This window comes from Hesperophylax consimilis, chromosome 13 (assembly GCF_061612785.1).
Source record: "Hesperophylax consimilis isolate HC1 chromosome 13, BYU_Hcon_1.0, whole genome shotgun sequence".
NCBI classification, from domain to species: domain Eukaryota; kingdom Metazoa; phylum Arthropoda; class Insecta; order Trichoptera; family Limnephilidae; genus Hesperophylax; species Hesperophylax consimilis.
The window spans coordinates 21340944-21366947 of NC_142848.1; the positions used below are offsets into that span (position 1 = coordinate 21340944).

At 32.6% G+C, this 26004-nt stretch overlaps 1 protein-coding gene and 2 long non-coding RNA genes across 3 annotated transcripts; 1 reads left to right on the forward strand and 2 right to left on the reverse strand.

The window, feature by feature from the left end:
• Nucleotides 1-1135: 1135 nt before the first annotated feature.
• Nucleotides 1136-2777, forward strand: LOC149418585 (uncharacterized). Its single transcript, XR_016302988.1, has 3 exons — nt 1136-1530; nt 1671-1945; nt 2128-2777. It is a non-coding gene; the product is annotated as an uncharacterized LOC149418585 (long non-coding RNA).
• Nucleotides 2778-3512: 735 nt separating this feature from the next.
• LOC149418586 (uncharacterized) lies at nt 3513-5283 on the reverse strand. Its single transcript, XM_089638584.1, has 5 exons — nt 5207-5283; nt 4779-4954; nt 4421-4636; nt 4051-4146; nt 3513-3971 (listed from the first exon to the last, which is right to left on the reverse strand). Exons 2-5 carry the CDS (start codon nt 4951-4953, stop codon nt 3523-3525), a joined length of 936 nt encoding a protein of 311 aa, XP_089494710.1. The 5' UTR covers nt 4954; nt 5207-5283; the 3' UTR covers nt 3513-3522.
• Nucleotides 5284-7486: 2203 nt separating this feature from the next.
• LOC149418587 (uncharacterized) lies at nt 7487-8389 on the reverse strand. Its single transcript, XR_016302989.1, has 3 exons — nt 8342-8389; nt 8183-8254; nt 7487-8098 (listed from the first exon to the last, which is right to left on the reverse strand). It is a non-coding gene; the product is annotated as an uncharacterized LOC149418587 (long non-coding RNA).
• Between the last annotated feature and the right edge of the window lie 17615 nt (nt 8390-26004).

The window sequence follows — 26004 nt, forward strand, 5'->3', positions numbered from 1 at the left end:
CAATGGTGCTAGATCCTTGGAGCAGGCTCCATTGAAATACCTGTAGAACAGACACAGCATGCCTACATTGGGTCTATGCATTAGAGAAGGCAATCGGTCTGTTAACAACGGATTGTCAATCAGACGGATCGCTCTCCTTTGCACAGACTTTGCACAGCAGGTTTATCAAGTATTTTGGGGCACCAGCCCAAAGGTGGCTCCCAAATTCAATAGTTGGGCGGACTTGAGACTTGTACAGGGTCAGCAGCTGGTCACTGTTGAAGATTCTCCTAGCCCTGTACAAGACGCCCAACTTTTTGGAGGCCTGATTTACTCGGGCTTCTATGGATCCCCGATACTTGAGCTGGTCTGATATAGTAACTCCAAGCATTTCAATGGAGTCTTTATTGGGGAGAGTGCTCCCATCAAATTGCACCAGACAGTCATTGATCTCCCTCTTTGCCGAAATCAGACACGCTTGGGTTTTTGAGACGTTGAAACTGACCAAGTTGGCCTTACCCCAGGCACGAACCATCTCTAAGTGGTGGTCAATTTTTCGCTTCAAAACTTCCCGAGCTGTTCGGACATCATAGGTGGAAGGGGGCCTGTCAAAAAGATAACCCTCGTGAACGGTGCTGTGGTCTCAAATGGTCTCAACATTCAGAAATGAAATGTTGCTAGAAATAGCTTTGGCTGTGATTGATGACCAGATCAGAATAGCCATCCCTACTACCTTCAGCTTCGCAACTCCGGTTGTGAGACTATGTGGCATTCGTATTTGAAGAAGTCGAGGACTCCCGGGGAAGACTTCGCATTATGTCTGCACTAGAATGAGATACGGAGTCGATTGAAAGTTGAAGTCGAATGTGATTTACAGTAGTAAATTGTGGAAGACGGGCACGCCCGAGGAAGACGTGGCACAATTAAGTGAAACTAAAACTTATAAAATGCAAACTTTTCACTTCTTTAGAATTATATTATCTCCAACTTAAAAATAGACCCAGTTTTCAGCTACTCTAGAATTCATAACCTCAAAACTTTACTCCAAGCCATCCGTAACCCCGAGCACACATGAAAAACTAACGGGGTATTTCACCATCCTGCTCATAAGCTGTCAGAAGCACTATACATAGGATAAAGTATTATTTCGATTTCACCAAGGCTCAAAAACGTTTATATGTAAGATAAAGTCCCTCTTCACTATAGGGTACTTGAAGCAGCTAATAGTGTTTACATGTCGGATTTGTTAGCCGAGTTTTCTACCTTGTAAACACAATTTTGACAGCTGCCTGTGAAGTAGTCAGAATTTTTTCCGAGTTCAGTGTTTATTATGGATTTAATTGACGATTTCGAAATAATTGAAGCAATTGAAGATGCAGAAGTACACGAGATTGCGGCAAGAACGAGAAGACCGCGAGTTCTAAGAAAACGCGTAAATTTTCTAGAAGTATTGGACGATATCGATTTCAAATCACGATTTCGACTCACGAAAAATGCTGTACATTCAATTCATGACCAAATTAAAGACAAAATCTCCCAAAGGACCACTCGGTATGTTATTTTATATAAATATATCACAAAATAGTTATACTTACATCATATTTTAACAAAAATAACAACAGTTCATTGCGTTTTACGTTTCTAATGTCATTGTGTACCCAAATAAATACTGACATCTAATTGGTTTTCAGGAATAATGCTGTACCAACAATCGTCCAATTATTATTGACCTTGCGGTACTTCGCAACTGGGTCATACCTGATGTCTGCCGGAGATTTTGTTGGTGTCAGCAGATCGTCTGCTTGCAGATTTATAAAGAGGTGCTCAGAGGCTATTGGCCACCTCCGTCCAATATATATTCGATTCCCTCAGGATCTGGCTCCCTTAAAAGAGGGATTCTATAATTTGGCTCGGTTCCCGAGGGTCATTGGAGCTATAGACTGCACGCATGTTGCAATGACACCAAGTAAGTACCTTTGAATATCATCCTTCAGTAGTACTTACTATAGTGGATAGTCGTTACAATCAATACGAAGACTATTAATGAAGTTGTAGTGGACAAGAAGGAGTCCTCACTTTATACCTATACAATTACAGTATTCTATTACTCTATTAATGGAGTACTAAAGTTACTTATCCTTGTTTCAGATGGAGAAAATGCCGAAGTGTACCGCAATAGAAAAGGTGTCTTTTCCATGAATGTGCAAGTGATCTGCGATGCCAACTTAATTATTAGAGACATTGTGGCCCGGTGGCCTGGATCCAGTCACGATCAAACAATTTTTAATAATTCGTTAATAAAGACTAGATTTGAGGCTGGCCAGTTCAATAACAGTATTCTGTTGGGTGACAGTGGCTATCAAAGTAAGACTTATTTGTTCACACCTCTGGCACGAACAAATACACCAGCAGAAAACCTGTATAATGAATCCCAAATACGCAGCAGAAATGTTGTAGAAAGGTGTTTTGGGGTTCTAAAGAGTAGATTCCCTGTACTGCGGAGGCGCATAACATTGTCCATGGAACGCACTGCAGCTATTGTAGTGGCATGTGCTGTGTTGCACAATGTAGCTGTGGAGATGAACGATGAACCTTTTCAGTTAGAAATAGAACATGAACCTGATGAGATAGAGGATCGAATTATTCAAAATCATGATGAAATTAATAATGGTCCGAGGAGAAATCTAATCTTGGATTATTTCACCCCTTTATTAAACAATAATGTTGCTATGTGATTAGTGTTAGTTAAGTTTACTGTTATACATCCACCCACTTGTTCTATTTTTTATTTATAGATCTGTCTGTTGGTTTCCAAAATAAAGTACCTGATAAAATAATATTATTTTATTTACATAAGTATTTGTTTCACTTGATTGTGTTATGTCTTCCTCAGGCGTCCTCGACCTCTTCAACCATTCACCTCCAAGTCATACATTCTTCTTACACCTCTTTCTTCTTTCATCAATACATCTCATTTTACCACAAATTTAATTCATGTCTTCCTAGGGCATCTGACTTTTTCTCCCATTCACTTGGTGTAATATCATGAAATCACATTGTTACTGCTAAAATAACTACATTATATAGAATTTGACTCCATATCTCATTCCGATGCAGATATAATACACTGTCTTTCTCAAGAGTCCCCGACTTCAAACCACTCTCTAAACAGTCCTGACACTAATAAATAGGAATGGGTACGGGACAAACAAACTGGTAAACGTCTGAATGCAAACTGAAAGCGTGTTACTTCTCTCTGCACTATTTAAATCATATGTCTCACCGTAATGCAAAATGAGATGGCATAACTTTAACGAGATAGTGTCAGGCTGGGATATATATCTCCCAAGAATACTCTACAAGTGTTTGTTGTCTGTAAATAATTTCTACCAAAATCACCCCTGGGGTTCAAGCATAACAATAATAAACTTAAATAACATAATCGTTGCTAAAGTATACAAAACAGGAAGCTAATAAAAAACATTAATAACGTAAAAGTGTGTAATAAATAAAATATATACATAAAAGCAGTTAACCATAAGTTCAATCGTTTAATTGTTTTTGTATACGTTTCTCTTCTAATTCAAAGAGTCTTTTTTTTCTTTCTTCTTCCGCAATTGAAAAATTCCTCTTCAGAGAGAGAAATTCTCTTTTTTCTTTAACAAACTCCAGTTCCTCCCTGATGAGATTCCTCTGCATATCGAGGAACTCCCTCTTTTCTTCTAACAGACGGCGGCCAATGTCAGAGACTGCCGGCTGTCTCACATCAGGCTCCGGGCGTATCACGCCAGACACCGGGCGTCTCTTGCCAGACACAGGGCGTCTCATCGGCGTTAAGGCGGGATGCTTGGGCGTTTGCATTAGCGGAATGCTCCAATTATCCCATGAATGAAGAGGGGGGACCTCTGGGACGGGGGCCTCTGGAGCTGGGGCCTCTGGAACGGGGGCCTCTGGGGCAGGGGCCTCTGGGGCGGGGGCCTCAGGAGCAGGGGCTGCAAAAGTTTTTAATTATGTATTAAAACATAGGTAACTATGTGTATATTTAAAAACCATAAATACATAAATACACACCAGCAGCTCTGCAGGTAAATGAGTTGCTGACTAAGGGATCCTCATCTCCCACCAAACATATCACCTCGACGTAATCTTCAACAGCATTTGGATTATCTGGAAGTAATAAAAAAACTATGCAACACAAATAGATTATACATAGATTTATTTCAGTGGAGGCAGTGGGACTATATCACATTTATGTATTCGTCTTTGCCCAGAATGGGGAATTATGTTGAGCCTTCAATTTCACTCAACAGTTATAATACTGTATACTGTTTACTATTCCTGCATAAAAACACCCAAAAAGGGCGCCAATAAATAAATAAAATAGGTAATACATAATATGTAGGTATGGTTGATTTTTAAATATGCAATATAAATGGTTTACCGAGTGATGAAGCATCATTATCCATGCTGTTGGTGGTTCCTTGGGCACTCAGGGAGATCATACTTTTAACTTTTGTCTCCGTGTCGTCCAAGGGAACAGCGTTGCTGGTCCCCCCACCAGTCTGGTACAGGTCCCTCCTGATGAGGGCGCTCTTCTGCCTCACTAACCTCTTAATTCCCTCAAATTTTACACGTAAGGTCTTGGATGACCTGAAGGCTGCAGAAGAATGAATAATTAATGGAAAAATCTACAATAAACTTGTGAAAATCCGCTGCACACTTAATATGTAAAAAAAATATAAATAGAACTTGGTTTCAACTTAATTACCACAAGAAATAACGGGTTATTATTATAATACCTGATCCAGAAGAATTAAATTTATCGGCGACAGCTTTCCAGGCCGCCTCCTTCTCCTTCCACGTGGTTCCGTTGCTGGTTTTATTTTCAATAATATGCTTATACTGGTGAACAATGTTTACCAGCATTTCACATTCCTCTTTTGTAAAATTGCAACTTCGATCACGCTTATTCATCCTGGAAAATAGACAGTCTAATCTAAAGTTCAACTAAAATCACATAATGATCAATAAAACATATCCAAAAACTACTGAACTTACTTTACAGTGTGTAGTTTATATATTTTTTATAAACAAAAACAAGCCGAATGGCGGGAACGTTGTCTGTTTATATTGACGTTTGTGTATATTGGAAAATAATACAAATCTATAAGTTCAACTAAAATCACATAATAATCAATAAAACATAACCAAAACCTGTTGGACTTACTTTATAGTTTTGTAAACAAAAACAAGCCGAATCGCGGGAATGTTGTCTGTTTACGATGACGTTATAAATGAACCACTCTGTTGAGTGTTGACCATGTGTTGACGTTTTGACGGTTTTGTAATTCCATAGAAACAACAGCATTTTAGACAGGCGTTGCACTAGACGTTATAAAAGCGTTGTTGCCAGTCAAAATCGCGTAATAGCTATATGGGACCTTGCTTTCTGTGGTGGAACGCATGCGGGTTTATGAGCATGTTTATCGTATGCATATACTTAAGTGACACGTAGTTATAGTTAACTTTATAAGAGTTTGGTGAAAAAGCCCGTTAGCCACGCCGCCCGCCACAGACACTCGATTATTTATTTACAATTATTCATCTACGATTATTCATCGACGATTATTCATTTACGATTTTTCATCTATGATTATACATCTACGATTATTCACGTCACGGTTCATCAACTAGTTACCTATAAAAAAACAGGTACTCACCTAAGTACTTTTTTATTCGATAAGTTTAACTTTGTTCGAAATAGCAAAAAAAGCTAAATTATTGGATGAATTAATGCTTATGTAAATACTATGTATTACGTAAATTGGGGTTCTCTTTTTATTTTTTCTACTAGCTGTTCCCCGCCACGCCTTGCTGTGGCTCAGTCTGTCTGTGCAGATAGAGAAACAACAACACCTGTCGCTTTTACATCCAACAGATGGCGCTATTAGAAAAAAACATGTTTTTACCTTTCACAGGTGACATCTATATAATATAGTTAAATAAAATACACGCATATTAGAATGCAACGTTTTGTCAAAATTTCAAAGAAATCGGTGAAGAACTTAAACAAACGAAAAATTACATTTTTAATTATATACATTGGAGTTCAGGTCCAATAGAGGAAAATTTCAATCAAATTTCTTGAACGTTAACCCATAACTGTGAAGTTAATGCAATTTATTATCTGAAGCCAGACGAGGAAGCTGATTTTCACTAAACGAGTTAGACGGGAAATGATTATCTGCGATTTAATAACATAATAGCAATATATCTCACGATCGTGTCGGTAGACATAAGTTCCCAGCTTCCTTACGTATCATCACGTGGTTATCATGGAGATTATTTTTATGGATTAAATGATCATTTTTACAGCGTCTTTTGGGTAGAATGGATAGACGAAAAAAGAGACGTGAGAGAACGCTCGCACAAAGTGAATTAATTTGTTTAAGTATTTTTATGAATTCATTGAAAAATTAATTTTCATACGATTATCCCCCAAGGGCCCGCTTTCCGCGTAAAGAATTTAGATTTGGGCAACACCCTCAAAATAAACAATATTTAGTGTTAAAAGAATCCGACAGAGGTGTCTGAATTCGTATTAGGAATAATTTTGGGGATTATAATTTAAATAACGAAATTAAATTACCGACATCTATTGCAATTTTAGAAAAACAGAATCATTTTTAGTTAGCACCGAGCAAATTATAACGATGTCGAAATGAAGATGGTTCTCAAAATATGGGTTTTATTACGGATTTAATTAATTTTTTTTTTTTTAATTTTACAAAAAACATTTACGAAAGTTATTTGAATAGGTATAAAAATTACTTTACTTTACTAAAATACTATTATCACTTTTATAAAAGTAATTTATAACTTTTATAAAATCAATAAATATATTTTTACATCAATAAGGTTTTTCTTATATGGTTATCTTTATAGGGTGTCCGGGGGTAAAGTGCTCAAACTTCAGGAGGTTATTCTAAATGCTAGAAGAAGTAAAAATGAAATGGAAATTATTCGAATTTCCAAATTTTTTCCACAAAAAATTATTTTCCGTAGAAGAAATTGTTTTTTTTTCTATACAAAAAATTAAACTTTTTTACTCGAAAACTATCTTAAAACGTTGGAATTCCAAAAAAAGTTTTTCTTCTTTTTTACTTGTACTATCAATTAAAATCACCTCCCGAAGTTTGTGCACTTTACCCCCGACATCTTGTATAATATGCGCAATATAATATTTATACACGTGTAATATCTACTTTTGTACATTTATATCAATTATATACACGTTTACATTTTTATGCTCATCAAATTTATTATATTATAAAGATAGATAGAAAGATCCTTAGTGCTTCCCGAGGACTTACAAATCAGAAGACTTTTTTGTAATTATTTATTTATTCATTTAAACAATTCAATAATTATAAAGAGTAATAAAACATGTAAGCAACATAAAATTACATTCTAAAATGTGAAAGGGGCTCTATTTATTTAAATTTTTATGAAATTACTACTTTTAATAGTTTAAGCTTTCAGTGAACTTTCAATTTTATTTTTAACTTCTCTAAATATTATTTGTTTAAATTGTCAAATATAATTTAATCACAAACACAAGATTCACTCAAAATGAAAGATTGGTGGTTCTGAAATGTTCCCATAAATACGGTGAAAGAACCCTAAACTATAAACTTATTACCCTAAACATGCTTCGAGCGAAATGCGGATCTGGAAACCTTATCGTCAATCTGAGCAAAACATACCATGAACGTCAATATAGCAACAGCCTTTGTTCTGCTGCAGTTTCATTAAATGCCGAGAGATCCGTTTACAGTCTCCAAAAAGCAATACTGGGGCACAACCCTAGAAGCAAAGCTAAATGATTGGAATACAGAAAGATAAAAACACACCATTGTCAAAAATATCTTGGCCGTTAATGATTAAATAAAATTAGATTTATTCAGGAAGGCAAGCATTACGGTGATCGATGTTAAAAATCTAACATAGCCCTAGAATAACTCCAGTATCTTTAAGAAACCTTTCTCTTAAAGCTCAGAAAAAAACTTTCCATGACAGTTAGATATACCACTCTACAACAAGACCGCGTACGGTAAAACTGTAAAAAAAAATAAAGTAATAAATAACAAAATAAATATTTCACAACACAATAATTTCATCGAAAATCTTAAATCCGTTTCACCTTTCTACATTTTCTATATTCTCCTTAAGAGTATAATCCTTAGATAATGCCTTTTCAGATTATTCGTGGAAGCTAGAAAAAAATAAAATCATTGATTATAACTGCACTTCAAGTGACCTTTTAAATAACAGTAAAGGGCTCAAATGATTTTATTATTACCTCCGTGCCTTTGCATCTTTACAAGACTTGGGCAAAACATTCTGTAGCGGAGTATAGATATCACATCTGAAACATAATTAAAGAGTTTATTGAAAATAGAACACCAAGGTACGGTTAGTCAAAAAACGTACAATTAAGTTAATTCTGGGTAGAAATTGTACAGTTGACATTCAGGACAGGTTCACTCCCTCCTCCTCAAAAAAAACCCTCTATACAGCATTCTCAAAGATGACACAGGCTCTGAGAGAAATTATTTTCTTCAGGGCCTCCTTCCGACATAAAAAATAACATCACTGAACTAAATTATATTATTGTAGAAAGCAATCACTTTGTGGTTTGACATATTTAATAAAATAAAATACTTTTATGTTTTAAAACCACGATATTTATTAATTTAAGAACCGACCGGTTTCGCTTTACTTAAGCATCATCAGGGTACAAATTAATACTAAACAAGAAGTACATAATGTGTGCATATATATAACAAAATATAGAGGGAGACAACATGATACAAATATATTATAGAGGGAGACAACATGATACAAATATAAGCAACACAAAGACGGTCATAAAATACATTAACATAAGTGTACAAGTAATGGAAAACCGCTAGATAATTATGTAGACTAATGGGTTATACGAATAAATCAGGAAAAACAAAACATCAATAATTAGCATCAATAATTAGGGTTATACGAATAAATCAGGAAAAACAAAACATAATAATTATCTAGCGGTTTTTCCATTACTTGTGCACTTATGTTAATGTATTTTATGACCGTCTTTGTGTTGCTTATATTTGTATCATGTTGTCTCCCTCTATATTTTGTTATATATATGCACACATTATGTACTTCTTGTTTAGTATTAATTTGTACCCTGATGATGCTTAAGTAAAGCGAAACCGGTCGGTTCTTAAATTAATAAATATCGTGGTTTTAAAACAAAAAAGTATTTTATTTTATTAAATTATATTCCCCACAGTTTCAGAACTTTCAATAGCTTTTTTCGCTGGCCCGTTCATTATTTTTCTGGATTCCACGTTCGAGTATTGTTATTTGAAACAGGTGGCCCATATATTATTATTATTACACATTATATTATATTTCGGACATCGTTGCATTGTGAATCATTAGAGCAGATCTTAGAGTAATATTACTCTAAGGAGCAGATGTAAAGTGACGTGTGTATTTGTGTACGTAGAAAGTTAATTCGCAAATAAATCACGATCGTATAGGAACAAGAAAAGAGACAAGACAACAAGAAAACTAAATTAATAAAAATTTACCCCGTAATTTCTAATGCATTGGAATTAGTTTTATTTCCCAAAGTACCTATTCTGAAAAAAAAATAATAACTTTTTACTACACAATACATAAATAAAAATATGAATTATTAATTTTTATAGTAAATTATCGTTTATAATAAATATAAGCTTATAAATCAAAAATTGTATTTTTTTCTTCTCACCTATTAGATAGGATATAATTTTATGAGATAACATTTTTTCTTTGAAATACGGGATATCTTTCGTGTATTTCTCATCTTTGAAAAAACAATATTTATTAACTCATAAACTTTACACGCGTAAAAATTATCTTTATAAATTCAAATATTTGCACGTAATCGCACGTCTGTAGATCATAGAACGATGAACGACACGTCTGCCCCCAAAGCCCTCGAGTTGGCGAATGAACTTTTCAAAGAAAGATAGTTTAACCCCTCCGAAAATCGCCATGTAAGCACTTTAACTGTCTTTAACGAAATGACATTTTACGAAAACTTTTTGTTATTACCGCTTCACAATTAAAGCTCTATAAATGAAACATTTCTGAACGTAGCCGAATAGTAAAAACTGTTTTAGAAAAGTTACAAAATAAGCTTTCAAATTATTATATTACAAATAAATATTAGCATTTTTAAATATTAAAATTTAGAACGCAAACATTAAAAATAGGTTAAAAATGACTCACGTCATGTTTTTAGGTGAAAATGGTACTAAAATCACAGATTATGTAAACAAAAATATTTATTCTATTGTATATATGTGTAATAAACACTTTTATCACCTCATTTTTTTATCATTTCATATAAAAATATTTTATAAAAATTTAATATGTGAAGCGCGCGGCGCTACCGGCAGACATTTTGCGCGGGTAAAAATGTTGTGTCAATTATGCGACTGTCAGCAGATTCCTGTTTTGTATTTCCATAGACAACTTGGTAGTGATGTGTAGCTTGATCTATAATCGACCTTTTAGTTTTTGTTTGAGGGATGTAACTAAAATAATAACGGAGTAAGAACGATTTCTATGGAGAGACACGCGTTGACGTGTAAACACGCTTATTGTACTTGACTGCTATCGTTATTTTATCGTGTATATCTGCTTACGTTGCTGACCGGTTAATCTTCAAGTCGGAGCGAGCGCGCTATAATAAATATGATTTAAAAGCAATAGGCGTAAGCGACAGTTGTTAAAATGTTTAATAAATCACGGCGTATTTCAAAAATAGCAAAAATTACTTTTGGGGTCTATTGAGTAGCATTAAAAGAAGCATTGTGATTTTTTTCATACATATAACTTGTAAAATAACAGAAATAAAAGTGTTAATAATATTTTTCGGAGCATACTTTGCGATTTATTTCTATCGAGGGAATTTCAAATAATTACCGTTTCGGCTTTTGGAACAAATAGATACTATCTTAAAGAATAACATATATTTTTTTAAGAGCTTAAAAACTTCAAACTTTTAAGGAAAATATCTCGGAAATTGGATGAAATTCGAATAGTGTGCCCTTATATTTTTTCCTGCATAAGCAAGGATCTCTTTAAAGTGATTGACCTGTAAGTTCGCATAACAGTATAGGAATAATTAGAATATGATCTAATTTATATGTTGTACCTTTGATGTTTGGATGTAATCTTCATAATATTTTGTTATACTTACGTCTTTTCCATCTACACTACTGCAGAGGATCTTTTAAAACATTTACATTAATTTCCGGAATACGTTATTATTGTATAACATACATGATACGTAGATTCACTAACCATGGAAATAATTACATTTGAATTAATTAATTTATATCACTGTGTCGTAACTATAGCAATAATTAGATGAGTTTCTTACCAGCCCATTTTGATTTTTTTAAAATAATCTTCGTTGACCATGAAATGAGCTCAGAAAAAAATCAGAATATAACATTCGAAAATTCAAGGACGGACGATTTGTTATTTTCGTTTTTCGAACAAAGAATTTGTTCATGGTATCATCGATTTTTCCTGTCTTTGAGTTCATTGTTTTGTTAGAAAGTTGTGATAATTTAAGTACATATTGAAATTACGAAAATACTAATTTAATTTGTGTATCTGTGATCCGGTTAAATAAATTCCAGATTGAGATCGAATGTGTTATTTTTAAAATTGGAACTATTTGTTTGAACAAATACATAAATAAATAAATTTTAATATCCCGTGGTTTTTAAGGGGTAAACTTCATAAAAGAGTCACAATTTATATGTGTACTTGATGTAAAATAAAATGAGACAATTTTTTTACTAATTTTTATTACTATTGAAATTATTTTACGTTAAGTTATTTATAAACTATTATATTTTTCATTTTCATATAAATATTATACATTTTTCTTTTTATTATTTTTTATATTTTTCTTTGAGTGTAATCATAATTGTTTACATCTCATGCACGGAGAAAAATGAATATGGCTGATTTATTGAAATCCTGTTGAAAACGTGGTTGCAATCCCTTTCCTGATAAAATATGAGTCCATTCAGAATATATCAGAACACGTGTTCATGTTCTTTTCCTGATAAAATAATGACGAAATGCGACAATATTTGTATTTTTATGAACACGAGTTCCGCCGTTCTCATAACACATTCGCGTTTTAGTGATAATTTGTTAGGAAATCTGTCAATTCATTCGTAAAGGCTAACAGTCCCGTTTTTAACTGGAATACGAATAATTCGTGTGTAAAATGGCAAAATTAGATCCGGGCAACGCCGGGTTCTTCAGCTGGATGATAATATATTTTCAATTAACGATATCGATTTCGTTAGCCCGTCTGGAGCCTAGAGATCAAAAGGTCTTATGTATCGGCATCATTATTTTTCCCCCAATTTGGTAAATAAGGGTGGAATTAAGATTTTGGAACGAAAAATGAACGACTGGCTTTTGTTAACTATCCCGCAGTTAAGTGGGGGAGTATGCAGTACCCAAAATTACTATCCTCCTTATATATTCCTCCTTATAAGTTACCATTAATAATTGACTGAATAAATGGGATTTCTATATTTTAAAAGCCCCCTAAGACAGAAAATGCATGGGGTCGTCGGAAGGCCCACTTGGTTACAGACGTTTTGTTTGGCATCTTGGCCTGTTCAAGAGTTAATTATGTAATATTATATAAGCGCGCGATAAACAAGAAACGATAATAAATGGTCTAACAATACTTTTTTACGAATCTTGTTCTGTAAACGTGAACACATGCAATATGAAATGTGTACAAGTAAAGCAAGCAATTAATTCACAGTTTTTGCGTGAAGGAAGTATTCTTTCTGATTGGACATTATGCACAAATACCATTAATTTAACTTTTTCCGTTATTCGATATGGGAGGGAAACTTTATTGGAAACCGAATAGCGGAAATCGACGAACATTTTGTTGGAAATGTATGTAAATATGGAAAACGCTACTTTTTTTTTCTCTGAACACGTAATTTTAAACGTGTACAGTGTTACGTTTTAGTTCTACGTTTTCTTTTCCTTTTTTACTGTCATTTCATTCGGATACAGTCTTTATTTTTATGCAAACACATTTATAAGTCAATACTTATAAGTATGCTCAAACCTATGTAGGTAGATATTTAATGTATTTTATGGAAAACATGCAAAATTTCGTGAAATAAATATTTATTAAAAATCTGGTCAAATTATTAATTTTATTGTTAAAAACGGAACTGTAGACCTTTAACTAATGAATTCACAGGTTTCCTAACAAATTGTCGATAAAATATGAATAAGTTATTAGGATGTCGGAACACGTGCTTATAAAAATTATAATATCGTCGCATTTTGTCAGTATATTTATCACGAAATGCGCACTTCTTTGAACACGTGTTCCTATATATTCTGAATGGACTACTATTTTACTGGGAAATGAACAGAAATCACGTTTTTAACATTATTTATTGTTTTGGAGTGGTTCAATGACGTGAGTGCAGTGTTTATTCGTATTGTCGTATAATATAATATGTACTGAAAATATGTCTTAATCAATGAAAATAATCATGTGTGCACATAAATTATTACAACGCTTAAAAAAACATATATTAAATTAAATCTAATATTGTAAATTTTAATGTAGATTCTCCTATAAGTGTACTATGTATTATAAGTTCACTACTTATAAACACATAACCTAACATAATTTCATCTCTTTATGTTGTAAATCTTAATGTAATTCCTCTGACATGTTATCAGGTACCTGGTTTACATTGTTCAATACTACTCACTTACCTAACTTATCTCATACACTGTAAATCCTTATATATTATACGTTACCAGGTTAATTCGGTAAATTCCGAATATAATACATGCCATCGGGTTACTTTTTCTACATTGTCACAACTCACAACTACAATAAAAAAATCTCCATTTCTACTTGTCATTACTAATAAATACCTAACATATCTCTTTTACTGTAAATCCGAATGCAATATATGTTACCATGTTAATCTTTACAAAGCCACCCACTGCTGTAAAAAAATAATATTTATATATTTTTTTTTTCTTCACTACACAACTTAGTTGCAGAGAAAAATCAAATTTTTTGTTATGTAATTATGTACATTTCTTAAGGAATAATATAAACTACACCTGTCAATTTGTCTCTCCTGGAACGGGAAACTTTCGTAATTGGACAGACAAAGCTTCCTAACATGTAATTTGTACTTTTTTTTGTATCTATCTTTAAATAAATAAACTGTTTTTTGATTACTCATTTTTCTCAGTGTACTAAGTTTTGTTCAAAGATTTGTTTTAATTGCGTAGCTATATTTTAGTAGGAAAATTGGTGTTTCCATTTTAGCATGTATTAAAAAACATAATGTTTTTGGACATATAAAACAAACCACATTTTATTAGAAGTGACAAGGTAAGGTAAGTATATAAATGGCGTGTTTCGCATATTATGTCCATACAATCCCTTAGTAATTTCTTCTGAAATGAGAACGGTTCTTAATCTTAATTAATGAATGATTATTTTGAAAATCAATACAATACTGAACCTAACCTACCTTCTTAACTTAGCCTTCCATGTAGATTTTAAATGTGGAAATTAATGATACCGCTGATTTATTGCCATCTAGTCTCTCTTACACTGCCTAACATTGTATATCGCCATTGTATCTGATCAAAATGAACAATTTGTATTTGACATTTGAGCAAAGAATGGACAGATTTTTGGACCACCAATAACCATTTTAGCGTAGGTATAATTTTGTAATACGTATGTCCTTCATAATTTCGATGGATTACATACTACCAATGACCAAATAAAATATCTAATTCTCTATTCAAAGCCCGTGACAGTAGTGAAATAGATTACTTGCTCAAGAAAAAATATCGGCATTTGAAAATATTTGATCAATTTCACCAGAAGTGAGGAAAAATTGAGCGTTCTTCGGTCATACCGTCACACCTACTATTAAAACAATTTATGTGTACTTCATCTTTTAAGTGTATTAACTGAAAAAGTAGTAGGAAAAAGTACTACTTTGCTAGAAAACCACCTGATTATCAAAACACCAAAAACAAGAATAATTATGGGCCATAAAATACCGTTTTAAAGGGAAAGGGGATTTTACAGAAAAACTTTTGAAAGGAGCTTAGAATCATTATTTGGGAAATGAAATATCACGTTCAATTAGATGGCATAAACAGGCGATAAACCATATTTTATAATATGTAGAACATTTTTATCCTTCTTTTACCACATATCGTAAACGCATCAACATTCTATCACCATGGAAACGATCGCCTGGTAGACCGGAGTATATCATTTTCTCAGATGATATAATGTAAATTTATACACCTTTCTACTTCTAGGCACAGAACAGTCTCCATTCTCCCCAACACGCAGCATCTGCAGCATGCACCACTTCAGAGTCTGTTATGAGCACTGTCTACGTTCTACCTGCTAAGTTTGGCACATTATTTTAACAATATTCAATTCAATTATTTATTATTAATTTTAATGCGTTTTTTTACGAGGAGCATCAAACTTAGCTTCATTGATGCCTAAAGTATCAATATCCAAAGTAATTCTATGTTTACTTGACAGCTCTCCCCACCGGCATGATCATTAGCATGTTAGTCTTGCAGGTCAGGACATATAACAGTCTGTGCTGTCGGTGACGGAGATAACAAATTAATGCTTTTCACGATAGCCGAGTTTTAGAATCTTCCACAAATCTGTCTTAACTAATGTGTAGCAATGCGCACATCCTTTCTGACCCGTAAATGGTTCGTTTCGATCATACCCAAGAGAAGGTCAGTAGGATAGAGTCACGGGAAGTAACCTAACTCCTTCAGGTGGAGAAATTTCTAAAATTAATTAATTAATTTGCCCTGCCAGAAAACCTAAAGTCTGCCCCTATTGGAAAGTTCAAGATGGTGTGTAGGAGCCACATCAAGCAAGAAAAAACATAGTATATTTATATGTAACAAATTAATTAGTTATTTGTAAACTTAAATGTACAAATTACTGAAATAAAATTAATTAATAAAAAAATAAAAAAAAATTAGTGGAACGACGACGATTTAAGTAGACTACTTGACATTGAATACGTAAGACTCCATAGTAAACGTTCAAAAAGAAGGAAAATAATATGGTTTGAAAAGGAGATACATAAATTGGAATGTTAGAGGGAGCACACTAAATATTATATTTCTGGTAGACATTAATGTAGGATAGAACTTATATTTTGCATCATTTGCAGAGCTTCCATTTTCTGTTGAAAAACGAAATGAATTCTCCCTGAAAAACGAATTATTACCTGTCATGTCTGCGTAGAAGCACTCACAATATTATTTATGCAGTTGGCTTCTTCAATAAGGCAGTGCATGTATGTAATAACATAACGTAGACTGCATTAGAAAGTAAGTAGATTTTAAAGAGGTGAGGTGAGTGGAGGTAATCGGACAGAAAAACCACCACGTAAATGTGCATTGATTTCGTGGGAAATACATCATCAAAAGAGAAGATAATATTAAATGCCACTTAGCATTTTCGAACTAGCAATTATCATGGATTTTCACACATATGCAACATTTTCATAAATTAGCGCAATCTTTATTACAATGCCTCTATAACATTGTTAATGTGTCTGATTAAAATCTTCATCTTCTTTATCAGAAGCCTTCTGACGGCAGTACGTAACTTCAGAAATAGACTACATCGGTCTATTGCTGCTGAAGGCCGCCATCTTGCCAAAGCGGTATTCAAAACTGAAGAAGTGGATTATATACAAATAATAATAAAAAATTCTCTAAGTTTATTAGTTTTCTTATACCTCCTCAAAACCGGATCATTAGTTCTGCCCCACCTGTAATTTTGTGTTCAATTTTTTGATTCCAAAATTGCTCGAAGTTTGTTCGAGATTAACTCAACATTCTTATTAACCTACAATTTTTCCTTTTCCAGCTAATAAAAGATGCAAATATTTTGATTCTTGAGTAGCAGGACGGTTATCCCTTTCAGCCCAAGTGTTAATTCAAATTAACATGAACTTTGTGAATTTTTTTAGCGTAACGGTAACAATTTAGAAAAGCCATGTTTTTGTTTTCTTATAGCTTGTAACCTTTTCTGTGGCGTCTATTTTTTCCGCTCGTTTGAAATCCTTATTCCCGCCACAACAACGACAAATATTTTGACACCTGCTGATTGTGAGTTTCATCGAATTTTTACCGTCATTGATTACTTAATTTAAGGTGAAATATCAATATTTTCTACTCGAATTAAAAATATTTTAACGCATTAAGATGTGTTCTATAGTAATAACATCAATTAGATTCACTGTTCACAGTCATTTGCCAGAATATTGTAAATGAATTTCAATGTTCATTCAAATTAACATTGATAGCGAGGGATATGTTTTCGACTAGTATGGTGAATTTTTATAGATTCATTATCCTAGATTATTTCTTTATTTCTGAATGAATTTTTGTTAAAATGTTATTTGTTTGTACCTTAGAGATTATCATTACATTGTAAAAATTAAATACCAAAATTTTTCAAATAATTTTCTGTGGTATTATCAAGCATTACATATTTTATATATGTGGAAACAATAATGCGGGTGTGAAAGGGTTATGACGGTTGATTTTGACTTGTTATCGTCGTTGTGTTGACGTAAACTTGCACCACACTACAGTTTCTATTATAAATTACTCCCAGTTAATTCGATCAAATTTATCGCATGATGAGCAAAGTTAAACATCACTAACACTATTTACACCGGCATGTTAGTAACAACATGCACAATAATATACTGGCACATTACAAAGGTACCTATACAAATAATCACCATATTGTTTTAATAATTAGTAGGTAAGTACTATCTTATTAAATCGAGCAAATACAATTAGCATTATCACAATAATTGTTAGAGTATATCCACAAATGAAACCAGCATATTAAAAAACCTTTACCTAAGATAAAGTTGACATTTTGGCGACCTCCATTAATTTATGGTCTTTCACATTGTAGATTTTTTTTTAATAATATTTATTGTTTATCTTTTCCGACTTTATGTCCGGGTTAAATCTTCCCCACAGAAAAAACTGAACCTTCCACACACTTTTCCACAAATGATCATCTAGTCAATCCACATTATGCAAGTGCATTATATAAGCATAATAAATACAAAACAATACAAGAACAACACGTCAAATCACCAGAGATCAAATGGGAAAATAATTCACCGACTCCAGATATTTTCATATCAGAGGGTTTGGTTCGGTAGAACTTCTAATTGGACCTATAAATCCTACTGATCCCTCAGTATAAATATTTAAAAAATCTTTCGTAAATTTTTTTCTAAAATCTTGTTACTAATAATTTTTTATTATTAGTAACAATTATGTTTGTTTTTATATATTTACATTGCAATTAAACATGTACATCCTTTTGACAAACTGCCTTAATGTAATTAAAGTGAATGAAGAACAATAAATAAAAAAAATATGTAAAATAAAACATCGTATTTTCCTCTCAGTACCTAGGGCCATGGTGAAAGACATTCATTCAGAATCGAAATGTTGATATGGTTGAAAGCTCAAAGTTAATCGTTCAAAAAGAAGAAGAAGATGGTTTTAAAGGGAGATATTATTTAAATAAGAATGTTAGGGAGCGGACTAATATTAAAATATTATTATATTTAATATCCTTAAGTAAAAATATTTAATAAAGCATCACTTTAAAATAAAACAAATATCTCGCGGCAAATTTAAGTAGCATTTAAAGAAACACGGCGAATTTTTTCATACTTCTAATATATTAAATAATAGAACAAAATATGTTTTTAATAATTTTCGGAGCATATTTTGCGATTTTTATCTTCAAAAATAACATTATTTTTTTAATAACTCAATGTATTTAAGTATACATTTTGTATGAGAAAATGTGTTAAAAATCGCTAGAAATTCTGAATGCGGGGGTTTAAGCCGTATTAAGTGACCAGATCTGAAAAATTAAGTACTCTCCCACCCTCCTATTTTCCAACTTTTTCCCTTCCCTACTACCTTCAGCCATATACCCCTTTGCGACTAAGGGAAAATTGACCTTACTTTGGGTACACCAAATGCGCCCACAAAAAACACGTTTATATTTTATTTCCATAATATGCAGTTTATCAATTCAGTGAACAATAAGCACTTCAGCACTAAACTACATGTAGATAATTTTCTGTATGCAAAACTATTAATTCATTGTATGATTGAAAAATAAGAGTTTGTCCATTGTTACGTGGTTCTAAAAACTCGTTGCTGGATTTCATAGAAAAGAAAGAACACAGCTTTACACATCATAATCAATAATTCCATAATTTATTTTCATGCAAGTATAATGTGATTTTCCCATAGAAATTTCAATGCACTTTCCTTTTCCTTACCATTGTTCGCGGGGTGATATAAACTGTGTAATAGAAGTCAACGTTCGTTACCATTACAAAATACAAAACTGACCTTTATTATGTTATTTACTTGCTATTTTGGAGCAACCATGTCAAAAGAAAAAAAAGAAAAGGGTTCGCATGGAAATAAAACCATAACAAAAAAATTACGTAGCTCTTTAATGATTTTTATTGCGGAAATCAAAGAATGTTTATGTGACACGTGAAGGATTGTGAGAATTTAACCAATTTATGGTTTGAGCTTGCTAGAGACATGTAATTGAAATAATCCACGTATTTTTGAATAACCTCAAATAAACAAAATACGACGTTTTGAATAACATTAACATATTTGAATTAATCCTGTAAAATCTTTATAAGAGTTATTCGCGCAATGATGTAGGACTTAGCTAGCAGAGGATTGAACCCGCGTCGCCTGTGTGGGAACTCAACGCATTTGTACGCTCAACTATTAAGAGGAAGCTATAAGTCAAAAATGTGTATATTCTTGGTATGCCTTATATGGTAGGTAATAGGCATTAAAATCGCTTGACCAACGGAGTCTAAAAACGTTCGATTTAAAGCACAATACTGGTGTTTATTTATTTTTTAAATAATTTTATAAGAAAACAAAAAGTTAATCAAATGAAACTGTCACAGATAATCTTAGCTTTAATACTGTATTTTAAGATTTTTTTATTTTACGCGTTCAAATGTATGAAAGCTATTGAAAGATGTTATATAAGATATTATATATTGTATATTGTTATTATTATCAAATGTATGAAAGCTATAGAAAGATGTTGTAAGAAAATCTTGCGTCTCTAAATAAGTATACTAATCCTACTAATTATGTCTTTTGTAATCAATGACAACCGCTAAAAGGGTTGAATATTGGCATCACTTCGTAAAGCCACGCGTAGACTAGAAAAAGTCTACCCGGCAACAATGTATTATATTTAGATGACGCATGAAGCGAAATAATAGGTTGGATTTTTTAACCTCAGATTGACCTCCAACGCTCTAACTAAAACGGCCGAATCCGGTCTACACGTTGCTTATCGCGTTCTAATGGTGGAATATACCGACGAGATATTAGTATGAAATAGCGCCTATAATTGTATAGCTCCATGCTCTTGGTACTTTCAATACCCTTTTGAATGCAGCTTTACTGATAATAAATTCCTAAAATTGTCAAATAAAGCGGTTGTCGTTCTGTTAGAGGACCCCTGGGACTATTTGGAAGCGGGTCCGAGATTCCATTAAATATTCGGATTGTCAGGTGCATGATCCCGGTGGTTCCTGTTTTTTTTTTATGATGGCCACAAATAAATACGCCAATGAAGAGGGCAACTGTTTGGTGAATGACCCTTAAGAGAACTTATTTAAATCGCCTTTCTCTTTGCACGCTGTTTTCCCGTATACTGTGTGCGCAGAATACCGTCCATTGTATTCAGGTTTAGGAGTGTCAAATAAATAAGTCACCAAAATGACACTATACAGAAAGTATAAATTTATTTATTAAAACATACTAAAAATAGGTGTACAAATAATGATAGGTACCGTCTAAAAGCTAACTCAGACTAAGAGCAAAAATGAGTCGTTAGTAGTACTGTACTTATAAATATATAAGGAATATTGTGTCACAGAGTGCAGGGAGTAGGAATGTGGATCAGTGTGATATAGATACAGTAGGCACATAAGGGTTTCACAACCAAAGTAATTATATAATCTCAAATATTGAATTAAACAAAGTGATTAATCAAAACAAATAATGATTAACTTCTTGTTTTTAACTCTTAGATTTATTTTGTAGTTATTGGACACATATGATAGTTAATTATTGAAGACAATATTAGCGATTTCTAAACGAAAATATGAAACAGAAAATCAGAAAAGGATAGGTCACATCTAGGACTTGAACCCATGACCCTTGCCTTGCCGGGGCACCGCTCTACCACTGAGCTAATGGGACCCTATCCCCTTCGGTCACATTTAACTGTATCATACATCGAATAAGAACTACCAACATTGTCTTCATTTTTTCACCGCACATTTTTGCTGGCAACTATCTTTATGTATGATCGCAAGATTCAACCCGAACTAAATGCAATCTATACAGCGTCTTTTAGATAAACCTCTCTTATTATTTTTATTTTAATGTGCGACATCTATTGACTTTTCTTCAAATCTAGGATTCATATTTATTTTTGGAATAACTTTATTGAGTAAAACCTCAAATTGTAATATTTAATTATTGAAGACAATATTAGCGATTTCTAAACGAAAATCTGATATTGACATATATTATAGTGATTACAAGTGGGTATCGTCTTATAACAGTTCTGTGACAAAGTAAAAACATAATAATTGGTCACTTATTTACACTTTTGATAATATGATCATTGGTGGTGGAACATACACACAGAATACAATATTATATATATATATAAAATTTAATGTACCATCTATCACAGAATTGTATAAAAGAACTGCCTTATATCACATTTATAAAGAATATTTCATAAATAAAATTCACCCCTTCGATAACATAAGCAATAAATTCAAAGCAAATAGCTTATTAGCCATCTCAGGGTGCTGCCACACGCAAAGCTCACATCAACAGATAATATAAAGCACAATAGCGCTCGCCATACAATCCCATACAGACCCGACACACGTAAAAAGATAACGCGCTATAAGTGTGGTTCTGAACTTCGCTAACCAAATTTATTTTACGTAACCGCTCCCGACGCGATATTTGAAAAGTTATGCGTCCCCCTCTCCGCCGTAAAAAGGAGAGGGGGTCATTTTAATTACGGAGCTACCAACTAAGTTCCGTGTTCCCTTTGACAGCCATGACATAAGCAGCCTAATAATGCATTTCTTATTTATTATGTTAGCTCATATCGTCTCATGTGTGCTAGTACATTTAGAAACATAAAAAAAAAACTTTATTTGGCAAACATACTTAACATATATTTAAAATATAAATATAATCAATATTTGAATTTGAAGTAAACAAATTTTCGCCCTTTCAAAGTTAATCATATTTTTAATCTCAGTATGTTTATATGGTAATATCATTCGGTTTTTTGATAAAAGTTGGACGGCTTGGACGAAAGTTTATTTTACAATAATATAATATATATATATACAATAATATTATTGTCCAAAAAACAAAATTAATGTAACTTTGAAATATAAAAATTCAAAAGAAAATTATTTACCTGAAATTAGGTAATGATATATTGTACCCTTGATGTAATTTGCTTAATCTATACTGTTTTGCTTTTTTAACTTCGGATATTGTTATTATCTTTCTAAAACTAATTCTCTAAAATTGTGTGTTTTAAATTACGTTTGTAGTTAATTGGAATAATTAATTATGTTAGTTATGACGTTTAATTACGTCAGTAGTAACATTGTTTACACATCATCTATTAAGCATTATATTTTTTTGGAATAACTTAGTGAGTAAAACCTCAAATTGTAATACTTAATTATTGAAGACAATATTAGCCTGGTTTAACCTCAATTGTGCCCCGGCAAGGTAAGGGTCCTGGGTTTGAGTCCTAGATGTGACCGTATCTTTATCTGATTTTCGTTTAAGAATCGCTAATATTGTCTTCAACAATTAAATATTATATATTTTTATTGAAACACTTGAAACTGGAGCTCACCTATAATTATAGTAGATTAATTAGGAAAAAAGCTTATATTATTTTGTAATAAAATAAATAAATATTAAGCAAATATGATACGACAGCATAATGATATATATAGTAGGTATAAATATATTTGTATGATATTAAGAATAGTAAAATGTCTCGATATCTAATACCAGATCATGTAACTCTAAACAACATTCGATTATTTAAATGCTTCCTTGCTCATTGCAAATATATACGGGTTGATAGTCTTATATTGCGAGAAGAAAGCTGGTCTTGCAACTGGTCCGAAAGTTCAACAACGACAAATACATAATATGAATAATGTAGTTATATGATTTCGGTGACTATTAGTTATGTACCGGATAATAATATCTAGCGAAATTTTTAGCCTTTTTTACATTATGTGTTTTTCAAACAATTCATGTTACTTACAACTCACATCCTTAGGTAAAATATTGAATCGTCATCTTTCATCAATACAACAGTGTATCCAGTAATGACGGACGTGTTAATATATCCCTCCCATTGCGGCGCAAGGCGATGGGTCGAGAAACCAATTATCATGATTAATAACTGTAATTTATTTTTCTTAAAAAGAAAGACAAACATTATCTGGTTGCGAATAATTTGACAATATTTGAAAATCTTCTATTACAATCAAACTAAGCGGAAAATTTCACCTTTTTCGTGATGGCTCCAACCAAGGAATTGAACTCACGACGCACGTCTGGGTGATGGGAACCAGACGCAATGCCAAATCAGACACTGACCGGTAACTTGTTATGTTTTTTAGTTTTGCTATGCACCCCCAACAACTATTCCAATATTTCGTATTTAAGCAAAGAAAATGTAATTCATTTAATTATGATTATAATCTCGCGAAACTGCAAGCCCTTGGTATACATGGATCATTCCTAAAATGGTTGAATAGTTACCTCTGTAACCGCGAACTGATGGTAAAATTAAATAATAAAGTCTCATATAAATTTAAAGTAATATCGAGAGTTCCTCAAGGCTATCATCTGGGCTCACTTCTCTTCGTATTGTTTATAAATAATCTATCTTTATGTTTCGAAAATGTCAAATTCATTCTATTTGCAGATGACCTAAAGCTTTTTAAGATTATAAAATGTTTAAATGATGCACTTATCCTTCAGCATAATATAGATAGACTTGCTAGCTGGTGTGAAATAAACAAATTATTCCTAAACGTAAAAAAAGTGTTTCCACATGTGTTTTTACCGTTCACGGACTCCAATAACCATATCGTATTCAATTAACAATAATGAAATTGCATTAGTATCATTTATCAAAGACCTTGGTGTTATTTTTGACAGAAAACTTACCTTTGATCGTCACTGTGAAACAATTTCCACTAAGGCCATGCAAATTCTAGGTTTTGTAATGCGTAACATAAGGACTTTTCAAAACATTGAGTCAATTAAATTACTCTACTGCTCTCTTGTGAAATCGCACCTAGAATATGCATCTCCTGTGTGGTCTCCTGTAACTTTCACCGCTTGGAGAAAGTACAAAGAAAATTCTTCGATACGTTCAATTCAAATTGAGACAGCCTGTAATTGATATCTGCTACAAAACATTAATGTCTGGTCTAAATCTACCACTTCTTTCTACCCGGTGAACTATTAGTGACATTCTTATACTTTTTAAATTACTGAACAATCTCATAGACTGCCCTCAAATGTTAAGTGTTGTAAATTTTCGTGTCCCTTTTAAATCAACTCGACTCCACCACCTTTTCCACAGTGACAATCATAGCACTAACTATTTGTATCATTCACCGTTGGCGCGTTTTCACCGCACTGCCAACACGTATACACTATACAGACCTTTTTGATATTTTCAAAACCTCACCGTCTTGCATCAAGGCAAAAATACTTGGTTTTGAATGTAACTGATATGTTTGTGAAATGTTAAATGTCTGTTTGTACTGCATCATACTGACATGTTCTTCTTTATGTGTAACATATGTATGGTGTTCTTATACATATACATTCCACATATATACATATATGTGAAATGTATATGTATAGCATCTATATAAACTGCTTGCTTCAGATGTCTTATAGTGTTGGCTAACGGATGTATTATTTTAATGAAAATTTTTATTTTTAATTGTCAAGTCTTTGACAGCCCTGAATTGTTGAAGCTACTTTGCCAGACAAGCCGGCCATAGTGGCCAAGTGGAGATAAATTTGATTGTAACAGTAAACTCACTACTATTTGCGCTGTTATAATATTTATATCTGTTGGCAAGTCACCCTTTTTGTATATTTCATCCTGTTTAAATGAAGTGCTTTCTATTATGCTGAAAATTTCAGCTGTATCACATTCAATGTCGTTTGGTATACATATTGTTGTGTTCTCAAATGTAATACTAATATTTGCCTATGTACCAGTGTGTACTTATAATCTCATGTATAAAATTATTGTAAAAGCCTTTTATGACGTTTAATAAATAAATAAATAAATAATTTTTAATGAAAAGAAGTCTATCCAATGACCATTTCTTTTATCCTCGGAAACATTGTGGGTCCGATGGAAATGGTAGAGAATGGAGCTTTGAAAGAGCTAAATTGAAAAGTAACTGGCTGTTCAGATCTTGTAATAAAATACAATCCATTTAAAAGTATTTTAAAATCCACAGACTATAAATGTCAGAACTTATCAAATTTGTAAGTGTCTACTTTAAAAATTTCACTACACATTAAATGAATACTTACCATAAACTCAACATTAACAGATTTGCTTTTACTATTATTTTATGTGACTCT